The 14,396-nt window shown below is 36.8% G+C and overlaps 1 protein-coding gene across 2 annotated transcripts in view; it reads left to right on the forward strand.

The window, feature by feature from the left end:
• Window positions 1-14,396, forward strand: part of cdh23 (cadherin-related 23) — a 168,380-nt gene that overhangs the window by 91,857 nt on the left and 62,127 nt on the right. For both annotated transcript variants that reach the window (XM_024298075.2, XM_024298076.2), the window contains exons 12-13: window positions 5,691-5,840; window positions 6,319-6,477. In XM_024298075.2, the coding sequence (XP_024153843.1) occupies window positions 5,691-5,840; window positions 6,319-6,477 (309 nt within the window). The remainder of the gene's footprint in view (window positions 1-5,690; window positions 5,841-6,318; window positions 6,478-14,396) is intronic.

Genomic DNA, 14,396 nt, shown 5'->3' on the forward strand with positions numbered 1-14,396 from the left:
TAATCAATACTAAAATGTTAAAGAAAACTAAATGAGAATTATTTAAAAATTTAATTTTGTTTGTACAGAATGTGAATGAGGCCTAATATGCATCTGAACAGTAATCGATTTATTCATTGGTTTTTATAGATCTTTGCTTCAAATATATCCCTGTGTTACTAAGATTTGTGCTTGAATTGAAAGAGTAACTTTTACTGAAAAAAAAAATATTTTTTTTATTTGTCGTCTTTTTTAAGTGTTAGAATTTTCTCGTAACCATTCCACTCTCCTTGGCTTGTTTACATTAAAAGTGGGGTCATCTGGACCCCACAAGACAGTGCGCTGAACTTTATTTTTATCATTGATTTTTGAGTTTCACTAATGTCCATGGCAGACATAAAATCCTGTCCACATTTGTCATGGAAGGAATCACACATCAATGTGGGTGGAGTCATCTGGACCCCAAAGAGAGCGGAATTGTGAATTGGGAGCAGATGAAAAAAATCCGTTTGTAAAGGATTGTATTTAAGATGTAGAAAATATGCTGGCAGGCCACAATTTCCCTGCTCCCAGCAATAGGAAGAGGAAGGGGGGCGGGGTTGCTTTGCATCAACAGACTCAGTCACAACTCAGAGGAGAATTTCTAAAAAACTCCTGCAACTACAGAATCTGTGTCCTAGAAGATGACACTTTTTTTTTATTTTGTCTTAAAATATAATAAAAAGACCAATAACCACCGCTAGAAAAATAGATAAAAAGATAATGAGAGCGGGGATTTAATAGCAGGTAAAATGTTATTTATTTATAGAGCACTTTTCACGAGAAACATAGCACAAAGTGCTTTACACTTAAATAAAACAAATTATATAAAAACAAAAAACAACAAAAAAATTAAAACAAAGTAAAAATACAAACCAAAAAAAGTACAACTTGAGCACGGGAAGTTGTTTGCTCCATTCTGATTTGTCTGTAGTTTGAATGTTGTCAAACCTGCAGATATAAAACAGCCTGTTAGAAAGGATTTGCTTGGAAACTTGCCCGTAGGTGACCTTCCAGGACCTTCTCAGCGTGCTGCCACTTTCCAGTGACACAGGTGTAAATACTGTGTTTTTGGACCAAAAAGTCAAACAGTTTACACCTGCTCTGCCGCTCTTTCTGACTTTCCCCTCCTCTCACACGCCGTGCTCACTCACATCGGCGCTTTGACTCGACCACAATTTAATTTGCTTTGGAAGATATGGGATGGAGCATCAAATTATAGCTAACGAGGAGAATCAATCACCTCAGGTGCAGATAAGCCGAAAGCTAGTCAACTCTGATTGATTCAGGCACGCCGGCCACCAGGGTGAAATTTGACAGATAACTGCAAGTCAAGTGGATAGAGAAAGAGACATACAGAGGAGAAAAAAAGAAGAACTTGAAGAAATATTACGGGAAAGGAAAGCTGTCTGCAATGGACCGAAGCTCACTCTGAATAATTGGTGAAGCAGAAAAACACAGAGCGAAAAGCAGCCATGACAAGGAAAGCACTTGAAGGAGAGATAGCAGGAATATTTAGAGGCAGGTCTGTTTATTCATTCTGGAGATGACGTGTTTACTTGCATCTTTGTTGCAGTGTGAAGCTGAGAAGTCCTGCTAGGGTGTTGCTGCCAGCAGCCTGACATCCCAGGCAGTTTGCATGTGATAAGAGGTCTCTGTAGGTTTGATAGCAGCAGCAGCCCTCACTCTGGAGAGCTGCTCAGAAGTGCAGGAATCTTAAAACTGCTGGGATTTACCTGATTCACCACAGGTGGTACATTTGCATGAAAGGTTCATATCAAGTTAAAAACACTTTTCGCTGGTCTTTAGACTCCAATATCACTCTTGAATTGACTATGTGACACAAAGTAAAAAAAATGAAGAATGTTTGAAGGGTTTTGTTTTGTGCTTTGGATTCTTTAAACCTGTGTGTTCACACTCACACACTCTGCTGCACTTGTGCCGTAATCTCACAATTTCAATGTGTGAGGGATTACAAGCAGACATTTGGTTTGTCGTCTCTGACAGGAGTGGCCCTTCCTTCCCCCTGTCTCTCCAAACATATCCTCTTCTCCTTGGCTTGCTTCTTTAAAACTTTTGCACTGAACTTTTTGGCAGCTGCGTTTGACAGGATGCTTTTATTGGGGGCTTCTAAAGGCAGAAGCAAATGGACGGGCAATTACGTTTATGGGCAGTTTGAGGTGACATCCCTGCATATTGGATGGTCTTTTAAATAGGAGTCATCAGCCACAATGGTTTTCCCAGGGATGAAAACAAAAACAAGGGGGCTATTTCAGCTGTCAGCATAATTCCAATCGACCACGCCAACAGTGTTCTTCAGTCTGCCACAATGGCTGTATGATTGGCTGCCCTGCAGCTTCTATATCAATACAGGAATATTTTGGAGATCTTTTCTAAGCCCAACAACCACAGTGATGTCACAACCTAACACGATTAGCTTTCAAACATGGCTTTTGAGGAAACCACTTTCAGAAAAGCTTAAAGGAGATTGTTTTAAGCCATTTCTACCAGAGTCGAGAGAGAGGACTGTCTGTGATTTATCAACTTTATTACTGATGAAGACAATGTGATCAATTCTGCAAATACAGTTAGAAATACCTGAGTGACTATGTCTAAATAAATTATGAATCATGCTTCTGTGAAATCCAAGCAACAATTCAAGTTTAAAATGTGCAATTATTATCAAAAATAACCATGAAGATGATCATTGTAAAATCATTTCAAAGTCACTGTATCTTTTCTTCACAATGGCCTTTCAGTTTCATAAAATAATTGTTTTGTCAGAATAGAATTAATCAATAGTTTAATCAATCATCTCAACAGGAGTTGAGTTCTCTGCACTTGAAAAAGTGGAGATGAACTAATTGTGATACGTCCATGCACCGATAGAAATGAGGAAATTAGACAGAGTGCAGTTTGTGTAGAGGTCCTAAGGGCACTTACATTTCACGTGCACACCCCATGCACGCAGCATTTGTTCACAGCCAGTACTCGCATCTAACGACTAGAGTGAGGCATAAAGACACAGTACAACAGCATTACTCGTTTGTTCTAAGTACGTGAAACTTCATTATCCTTTCAAATACCTCATGATACATTTACCACATGGACAATAGTGGGTTTCATTTTCATGACATCCCTTGAGGTGGTCGTCCAAGACTCACATGCCCTCATCTTAAGATGTAGCCGCTCTCCTCTACGACCCTCCACAACCCAAAAAACCAGTGTGGGTCAACCCCTTTGTATGAGTCCTAAGTAAGGCGTTGAAAATCAGCAACATGGGATGTTAAATTAATTGGTTTCCAATGTCTTTTAGAAAATTACTGACTTTTTAGTTTGTCTTTTAATGGTATTACTTTGTGTTCATTTTTTTAAGAAATATTTAAAAATTCATTGATAGTCTGATAATCCTGTCAGGAGGACCTGAATCCAGGAGACCAGGCTCTGACAGAAACTTAAAAAGATTTAATAAATTAACCAAAACCATGGAAGCAACACAAAGGTGGCAGAGCAGATGATCTGAAGACCAGACACTTAAATAGGTTGAGGTTGATTAACTAAATGAAGACATCTGTTCATTATTTAACCTGAACATGCTGAGACTGACCGGGAAAACAGAACAAAACCATGATAAAACCTAAGCACAGAATCCTGACAAATGCAAAATAATCAATTTAGATTAAATTACTGATAACAATCTTTGGTGGAATAAATGTTCACTAGTTTCACTTTTAGTTTTATCTTCATGATATTCTGAAATCACCAAGAAATCTTTGTTAAATTGAAAAAAAAAAATCTGTAAGAAGGGTTCAAATCTTATGCCTTTAAAAGTTGTGAAGTCTTTATTGTCAGCACTTTGCAAAAAATAATCAAATTGTCATAATAGTTTAAGTCATAATGAACACGGCGTTCACATCATCTGCATAATCATAAAACATTGCCTTGGCAACTTTACTCCACCGAGCTGGAACACAAATACAGAAACGTTCATCTGTGTGGAGGTAGATAGTCATGGTTGTCATCAAGAATCTCGTCAAGCTCTCGTCTCTCGCAAGTCTCACAATATGATGATTAAACTCAACAGCAAAGTGAACATTCAGTCAGACTCTGCAGATACACGCAGGGTCAGAAATTTACAATACTGAGAAATAAAGTGTTTATTAACATTTTAGCTGTTGTTTGAGGGTTTAGTGACCTGCAGAGGAAGTCCAACGGTGCTTGCATCAGAGTTACTGAAAAAAACACGATTTGCTGACTGTCAGATTTTTAGGGATATTTCAATCACCTCCCAAAAAAAAAATAAAAAAATAGAGAGAGGGATAAATTTGAGTTTCTTTGGACCTGTGATTCCTTTAAGGGAACTTCAGAATCCCCTCTCAAACGTCATCTTCAGGGGAGAGGACGCCTTCTCTTTACTCTGCAGAGAAATGACAGTTTTCTGACATGAATTACAGTCAGTAGTCAGTTTCATCAGTGGAAGCATCAGCTGTTAAAATCTGTCAAATTTTAAATTACATTCCTGTAACAAAAGATGTGAGGCAGCTGAAACATGAAAACAGAAAAAAATCCCATTAAATTCACATACTTCCTTTGTATTTTTCGAGTCCCTTTTACATAAAATGATTGATAATCCTTCCTTTTTCATATCTACAGACATAGGATCTACATTTAAGGTGTGCTGTGAGCTCTCATGAATATGAAACCTTCCAGTCAGTCAGTGTTGTCACACAGGACATGTAGCAGCGCAGCAGTGAGGAGCCAGACGCAACTCCACCTTCACAGCACCAACTAAACCTGAAGAATTCACACAGAGGGGATCACGCTGACCCGAAACCTTCAGGAGAGCCAGATGGAGAGAAATGGTCTAAAGAGGAGAGAATCCACTGGATTTTCTTTCTTTCTTCCTTCCTTTTTATTTTATTTTTTTATCTATTTTTTTAAAGATCTTTGTCCTTTTCAGCAGCTGAGCAAACAGAAGTTCAGAACCTTTTGTTTTGGATGGATTTTAATTTTAATGTTGGGGTTCTGTTTTATATTTATTGTGCAAAGTAGGTGTGTTTGTAAAAAAAAAAAAAAAATTGTATTTGAAACTATCATTTCTATATATTATTATTTATTATTAACAATGTTCTGGTTTCTTTTTATTTTTCCCTATTTAAATGTATTTATTTATTTATTCTAGTTTTAGACCAAAACAAAAAGCACAAGAGAAAGCGTGTTAAAGAAAATAGGGAGAGTAAAGAAGGGAAAAAGAAGAGAGAAAAACATCAGGCATAAAGAAAGAAAACTTCAAAATAAACAACAAAAGTTGCTGAAGGCTTAATGTTGTCAATATCATAAATAAAAGTTTACAGAAGGATTTGTTCACAAATGCACACACTCAAATATCAACACAAACAAACATGTAACCATTGTCTGCACAAACGGACAAAAACAACCCAACCTACCACAGAAATCTACTAATTTTTCAAAATAAAAGTCCACCTTCAGACTAGGTTACTTCAGAGAAAGATGCAACCTCAGTATTTCTCAATCTATTCTTCAAACGTTAAAAAATATGAACTCCTATTTAAAAACAATTAAACACCAATTTCAGTCTTTGATTTTAAGAAAACCTGCGTTTGTTGGTGTGTTTTTGACCATTTGCATGGTTCTCGTCCTGTCTGCTGCAGGGGGTGAACAGCATGTTCCAGGTGTTTCTGACAGGAAACAATTCAGAGTACTTCACCATCTCCCCCACAGCAGTACAAGGACGTGCCGACATCAGAGTGAGGGTTGCCCTGCCCCTCGACTACGAACAGATTCGCAGCTACAGCTTTTCAGTGAGTTTCCTGCTAAAAAACTTTCATGACAGTCATGCAGATTTCTGTAATAAATAAAAAGCTGTGAAGAATCACGAGCTCCTCAGGCTGCGGCAGAAGAGACGCTGCTCTGCATTTGTTCACAGGTCACAAAGTTGCTGCATATTCATAAGAAACACAGCGGCTCTTATAGAAGAGAGTCAAAGTCATTATTGATTTATAAATGTCAAATCAATATTAAATGATTTCGCTAATTTGTAGACAAAGATTTTTATCTTAATCATTTGTTGTTAGTTTTCCCAGATAAACAAACTAACATAAGATATGCTTTTTTTCAAATTAACTTAATTTTAATCAAAAGAGGATTTTAAACTGCATATTATTTTGTTTTTTAGTATTTTTATGTTTATTTGTGTAAAAATATTTTAATGTGATGATCTTAAACTGCATAAGTTCTCTTTTCTTCTGCGGTGAAGCCTCTATGTTGTCTTTTCCTCAGCTTTTTGCCAACGAGTCAGTGTCTGAACACGTGGGATTTGCTCGTGTTTTTATCGATCTCATCAATGAGAATGATAACCGGCCCATCTTCAGCAAACCGCTGTACAACATCAGCCTTCCCGAAAACACTCCCACCGGTACAACCCTGCTCCAAGTCCTGGTGAGTTTACCTATAGGAGGATTCATGTGTCTGGAGTTTCTGATTTGGACTTAAATCCAAGCAGGAAACTGTGAGAATCTGTGTTTTTATGTTTAGTCTTCTAGAATTTTCTCTAGATTTTGTGTTCATAATTTCTTCTCGGCTCCTCTCCGTCATCTGACACCTTTTATCTGTTACTGATCAACACAGCTGCTTTCTGTTTATCACACTCCTCTAATGTTCTCACTTACTCAAAGATTTTTTCTGGTCAGTTTTATGTTTCTTATCATTTCTCATGAAAATACTCTCCTATGTTTGGCATCTTCTCAAACCTCATTTATGACAGATTCCTATAAAAATAATTCAGTGGTTGAGCATAATACAAGTTTTGTTTTATAGAAAATAAAACTGGTCAGGCTGCACTCTTTATATGTTTTAATATGAGTGAATGTTTATGGAGACTAGACTACCATAGATCAAAAGCATAACTGAAGCATGTCATATCTGCTGAGTAAATGACAGATCTCAAACAGAATGTCAGCAGAAACCATAGATCTGCCTCATAAGAACTAATGTTTATATTAGTAAATATCTAATTGAAGAATGTCGTACTATTAAAAAATAAAGATTGTACTGCTAAATTAGTTCATTCCGGTTTGTACATTAAAATTATGTCCACAATTCCATGGACACAAGCCTATGGCTTTGTTTCTTACTGTTAAAAGTGTATTTAAAGTGAACTTCTTCATATTTCTGTCCGGAGCTGCAGCCATTTCTAAAAAAACTATTGAAAAAAAAAAAAAAAACTCTGATAGACTCTCTATAACTCTGCATTATTACACATTACCAGTCATTCCTGTGATGGAACGCCCACAATTCTCTGATACAAGTGCCAAAACGCACAGTGTAAAAATCAATAGTGTTTATAGAGTGGGAGCACACCAAATGGAGATTACAGAAGCTAATAACCGATAAGTCTTGCTGATGTTGGCCTCATGCTATTCCACACAGCCTGCCGCTGGATGCTGAGCGATGAGGCTGAAGCAGAATGAGATGTGACAGCTCACAGTGAGAGCTGAATGCTGCAGCTGAGGAGACCAAATGCATCATGTCAGAGCTGCTGTGGTGGAAGCACAACTTCAGGAAGGATTTTTTTTATTACACTTTATGAAACCTTTGGGGAAAAAAACTGTCCTTATACACGAAAACTGTAAACTCATACAAACATGTTCTTCAAATGATTTATTTATTGGACACCACTGACTGTATCAGAGAACTGGACTGAGTGTGACATAACCCATAGAAAATGGTTTATTTCAACCTACAACCAGGTCGCCAATTTTTCACAATACAGACGCCACCATGTTGGTGTCAGTAAGCAGGGACTGATCTGAGTCGGTAAGAGTCAACTTTTCTATGGCAATCACTCTGGTCAACCAGGAGGGAGCTTTTTTAGAAGGCCACAATCCCACAACTTGATAGCAGGCTACAGGCAATCTGTCAAACGCTTTAAACGTTGGACCTGATTGGTCAGTTTATAACTTCAATAACTACAGAAAAAAAAATGAAAAAAGAAGATTATGAAGAACATGTTAAAAAAAAAGAATCAGAGCAAGAATGGTTATTCCGACCAATAGAATAACTGAGAAAAAGCTGTTTATTTATCAACAGAAGTCTATGGGATTTTACTTCTTGGAACCACTGACAGTATAATCAATGGACATATCTACCCCTCCTCTCTCGTGTTCCAAATAGGAAGTACCTGCTGGTTTCAAGAAGGTCAAAATCCCATAGATTTCTATTGAGACATAGACAGTTATTTCTCAGTTTATTTGTCAGAATAACCATTTTTGCTCTGATGCTTCCTTCTTAACATCTTTCAAATCCTTTTTTTTTTTTTTAAGATATTTTTTTTCTGTATTGCAAATTATTCAAATATAAACTGACCGATCAGATGCCTTACTAAAAGCATGTGGTGCCCACTGGTTCCACCTCCAGCGTTTGATTGACAGCTTCTCCCGAGCGCGTTTTCAGTGGAAGGGGTGTTGACTTGGAACAAGCTCACTCATGATTGGCAACAGTAGCTCCTCTAAAAACGTGACTCAAACCGTCTTGGACCAATCACTGTCGGCAAGTTGCAACATGGCGGTAGACGCATCAGGAAGTGACGGAAAAGGCTCTGGCCTAATTTTGCGAGGCCTGAAGGTAAGGTAAGGCATATTTCTCTCTGTGACACCTTGTTTCGTCCAGCAAAATAATATATGTCAATGCTTGGAGAGTGGGTACTTCCTGTTTGGAACACCACGGAGGAGGAGTCATTCAGTCCAGTTCTCATATACAGTCATAGTTAAAATGCCATTAAAATGTTGTTTTTAGTATTATCCACATTTTTTATTTTATTCTGAAAAAAAGATGGAGATTTTATTAAACATGCAAAATGTAAAACTGCAAGAGTTTTGTTTTTTACACGCAGTAGTTGTTTATTTTATTTTATTTTGTTTATTTTTTGATGCAGTTTTTCAATACACCATGTAGACTTTTGACACTTCCTTTTTTAAATGGTTCATATATCAATAGACATCTCTGATAAATAAGCAAACACCCAAAATTGTACCACTTTTGCTTAGTTGGAGAATGTATGCCTCTTGCCACATATTATTGCCAAAGTACATGATTTCTAGCCTTGGAGAATATTATAAAAGCTTTTTTATGCAAAGTTGTTTAAACTTTTACATTCTAAATTTGATGCTGCACAGATAGTTTTGTTAAAGAGCACAAATTCTGTAGATAAAAGAAAATGTATGCTTTTTTTCAAAAGAAAACCTTCCTTACCTCCAATAAAGACAACACAAGCTGGTTGAAAGCACAAAGTCATGGTCACTGCAAACCACCTCTGCAATATTCCTGCAAAAAACAAATATTTGCTTTCTATGTGTGGTTTTGAGTTAGCAGTGAGTTTACACAGACATGTTTACCTCTGTGGATCCGTCATAATTTAATAAACTACAGGGCTGCAATCCAATGAAAACAACTGGGTTGTTTGTTTATATGCCACGGTCTGATCAAACAAGTCATAGATGCCTCACAGGTGTTTGTGTTAATAATGAGGTATTTATTTTGCAATGATTATTGTATCCATGTATTATTTAAAATAAGCTGCAAAGTCCAGAGTGAAGCAAAGAGAGACATAAAATCTATCAACTGTGCTCTTGCTTTACAAGCTAAAGGAACCCTTTAAAAAGATGAAACCTGTCCGCAAATAGAACTGATAATGTTTTTTGAGGTTGAATGTCACACTTTTAAACTATTGACAGAAAACTGTAATAATCTTCTGTGCTTTCAGCTTTTCACTGAAAACTCAAACGCCTACTGTGAGTCAGCACCAAGTAAAATACTACTGTTAACAATATGTAGCTCTTTAGCTCCAAAAAAGTCATGAGCGGAACATTAATAGTGGCTAAAAGGGTATATGACAACTAAAGTAGTCCTTTCCTTTGTTAAACTTCCACTTAATCAATACTGATTTATGCTGTTCTTTCTTTGAAATACCAACTCATTTTAACTCTGCTAAAAGACTTGTCTTGACTTCCCACAGAGAAATGCTTTTTGCAACTTTCCACGTATGCACACGTTTCCTAACTTACCACAGATACATGTCCAAATTCCCACCCTAATGTCTAACTAATAAAAAACTATATTGTGTAGGACTATCTATTGTCCTGGATTTTAATAGCATTTCGGACACCATGCTCACTGCTTTTTTTTTTCTTTTTAAACGACTGATATGATGTCACCGATTTCCCAAAGGGAAAATATTATCAATAAGAAAATTTGTACAACTTCTATTTATGAATCCACTGTGTTCTGATGTTAAAAATGTGGATGGTTTATTGAAAAAAATACACTTAAGCTTTTTTTTTTTCGCAAAAATTGTTGAAACACTATGCATTGTGGTCTATATTCGGCAATAGTAAGCATTGATGCACACAGGTTTTTCACAAAGACTTCTGGGAAATTTTTAGGGCACACAATTTTAGAATTGTAGATTGGAACAGCACTACAACAAGATGAATGCGCTATATAGTACACTATGTAGTGAGTAGTGATGTAATGCGGACATAGCCCTGAAAGAATTAGTTTCTACTTTTGCCAGACATCTGAACAGCCCATCGATTCAGCACACAGGAAACTGGGAACAGAACTAAGTACAAAATAAAAGACTGGGTGAAATTTCAAAGTAAAATAATTGTTTTTATGGTTAGTTCATAGCTTCCTCACAACTGTTTTGGAACCAAATGTATCAGTTTGATGTAGTATTTTCTAATTAGAATTGCCTTCTATAAATTTTTGTATTACTCAGTTTCACAATCCTTTGTTCTAAAATCACTGCAAAGGTCTGTGTTTAGAAGATCAGATCCAAAAGAGAGTTTGCGAATCCTCAAGAGTCACTTTGGGTGCAACTGTCAGGAAGTGGAGGTGTGGGATCCAAATACAAGAAACTGGGCTCTGTGGCAGAAACTTTTAATAAATAAACAAACACAGGTCAAAAACCCATATTGAACCAAAAAGATGATAAAGCAGATGACCTGACAATATAGAACTGAAAAGCAGACACTTCTATACACTTAAGACAATTAACTAAATGGAAAACAGCTGTAGATGATTAACTGAAGTGACTGACAGTCACTGAAAAACCAAACTAAACTGCAAAATCCTCACAGCAACAGCATGATAATAACATTAATTATTAACAATGTCAGCATTCTGGAGATAGAAGCTGTAGAAGATCTATATTTTAAATATTACCATCTGTATTAAACTTGATTTATGTTGATTGTGCCTGCATCATAATGCCAAAATAAAGAGCCTTCAGTGTTTTTGAGCCAATATTTGTATCATAATTGACCCAAATTGATGAATATAATATGTTACAATAAATAATATGATAAAATGCATTAAATTAACATGAAATGAAAATAACATGTTCTTGTTTGCCACCCATTCAAAGCCCCCCCACCCCCAGTGCTGCACGTGCCCCTCTGCGTTTTGTATGTTTTGCTGTTACTTGTGATCTTATAAGTCCTGCTCAATGGTCACCACATGCAGTACAAGATCTTCAATATATTATTTTTTTTTCTTCGTTCTGATTATCACTTTGTCCACACCCCCTTCTTTCATTGTATTCTCCCCTTTACAGACTCCGAGGTAAAAATATTTATTACCCTGCCACATGTTTCATCTTAAAATCTCTGCAGAAACCTTTTTTGAAAGCATGTTTTCTACTTAAAATTCTGCACTCGTACTGTAATAAGTGCAAAGCAGTGACTAATTTACTCTGTGACAGTAACTGCGAGACTGTGATAATAGTTCATCATTTTTAAATATATTATTTTTGAAGCTGTCTCTCCAAATTTGGAAATGTTTCTGGATTTGGGCAGCATACTGTGGTACCTTCAATGTAAAGAGAGTTTTGCTTGCATGTTTTATAAAATGCTTTTTCCTATGTTAATTGAAACAATGCATGATGGCTCCCAGTTGGCTTTTAAAGGTGCCAAAAAATCCATCTGATAATGGAAATGGGATGTTTTGTTATGGTTCATATTAATGCATCATGTGATCACAGCTTTTTATCAATTTTGAGGTGTTGTTGCTTCATTTAGTTCCTGCTTCTCCCTCCCTACGGACTCTTAAACATATCAGCACACTCAAATAAGCTTAAAAGAATATAAAAATGATCCAAACAGGAACATATAGGTAGAAAAACATTTTTTTTAGGTAAAAGCAGTGGTTGAGGAAAGCAAACAAACTAAAGTGAACAAACAAATAAAACCAATAGAAATCCATTTCTAAATCTATAAATTAAAAATGGGTTAGAATCAGTGGCGGGCCGTGCATTTCACACCTAGGCCTTCAGTAGTGCTCCATCTGAATCAACCCAACCCTCAATAACTATTTTATGGCAATACAACTCCTACTGCAGGTACAGCTGCCACACACACACCAAAAGCATAAAAAAATAACCTGATAAAATTGCAATAATATTTAGGTATATAGCAAAATTTTACTCACCAAAAATCCGGATTATTTGTACACAAAATCCATCCTTTCTATCCTCAAGAAGATTTCAATCACTCTGTCGTGCAGATTATCCGTGCGTTTTAGTTCCATCAAGAAGTCCTTTTCTATCGCCATGGAAGCTAATGCTGAAAGTCGAGCCTGCCCTGACGTATTTCTGGCATAAGTTTTAATTCGCTTCAGGGCTGAGAATGTCCGTTCAACAGAAGCAGTGGACACGGGGCTTGCTAGCTTCGGAGTTGCCCGACCCCGCTTAACAATGTCCAGCTTTTCTTGAAAAGTCCGTCTTGAAAACGGCTTTGACAGTAAGTCTGCAACCAAATCCATTTCTTCTCCTCCTTCAGCCATTGTGGATTGACAAACCAGCTATTATATTTGATTTATTTGCCTGTGAGGGTCGCTACGGATTCAGTTTACCGGCTCTTCCTAGTACACTCTCCGATTATCCAATCACAGCGCGTGAAAATCCTGACGTTTCCGTGGGCCAGCTAGCTGGCCTATCACGTGGTCTCCTCCAGATCTGATTGGTTGAAGCAACAGCTTGGTCGACAAGTATTTTATGCTACAGGGCCCGCAGAACTGATTGTGAAGGCCTCCGGGCAGATTTCTTTGACCCTAGCAACAAATGGTGCTGCAATGTGATTGGTTAATGCTTAAATAGGAAAATACACGTCTGGAAGCAGCGCAGCCAGGGAGACAGCAATGAAAGGACGAAGACAGAGCATTTGGAATTATAGAATACGTATTCACGGAAATAAATAATAATTAATATCAGTCTGTGATTCAGATATTTTTAGGCCAGCAGAGAAGGCCTTGCAGGCCCTGACGGCCCGCCACTGGTTAGAATATAAAAACCACATAACAATGAAGAAAACTCCACTCAACTTATTGTTATGCGTACCCTTCAAAGTTTCATATCTTTTTGAGTCAAAGCTTTTTGCAGATTTTAAATTGTCACTTTTGCTGGAGGTGCTTCATTATTTTGCACTTACATTTTCCAGAGGGAATTCATGTTGCAACACGGTTTTTTAATGAAATATCAATTTACCCAGAGGAACACTTAAAATGTGCCCTGAAGATTTGAATTTGTGCATAACAGCAACTTGCCTTCACGCTTTAACCTTTAACTACGGCCAGAACTTCAGAAATGACTTCCTGCCGCAGAAGGAGGCCGGGGATCGGCTCTTTAATATATTTGGAATTACTTATCAGTATTTATTATGGTTTACTTTTTTATTTCAATTTGTGGTTTTGTTAGTTATTTTTGTTGGTATTTTTCTCTCTGAACTGACCTGCAGATACCTGTCCGGAGCATCAAGTCTCTGATTTCACTGATTCATAGCTTTTTTTCTCATATTTTTATACAAAATGTGATTGTTAATGTTTCTCGATTATTGCAGCTGCTTGTGGATTTATTGTCCCCTATTCAAGCTGCTTAGATTGTATAAAACATAGCAATTTCTGCTCTATTCTTAGGTCAGTCCTCTTCTATTATTTTATAGAATGTGTGCATGTGCACACGGTTGGAGAGGTTAGTCACAGTGATAAATGCCTCGGCAGAAGGTTATAAATTACTAACTTCCGGATGTTTCCTTGCTGCCAGTGTTTAGAAAGGTATTAATAGGTCACAGTGATTATTCTAATTTTGTAATAAAAGTGTTTATGAGAAGCCTTTTCCTCCTGCTGGAGGCTCGTAGAGTCTCTGTTACAATGGGTTTCAATAATGCTATTAAATTAAAATATAAAGGGCTTAATGTAAAAGAAAACATTTAGCAGTGAAGAGTCTTGAGGATTTTTACTTAACTCAGTTTTTCAAGGAGATGTCATTATTACAGCTGCAAAAATACATCAAAATGTATCATAAT

This window comes from Oryzias melastigma, linkage group LG15, assembly GCF_002922805.2.
Source record: "Oryzias melastigma strain HK-1 linkage group LG15, ASM292280v2, whole genome shotgun sequence".
NCBI lineage: Eukaryota > Metazoa > Chordata > Actinopteri > Beloniformes > Adrianichthyidae > Oryzias > Oryzias melastigma.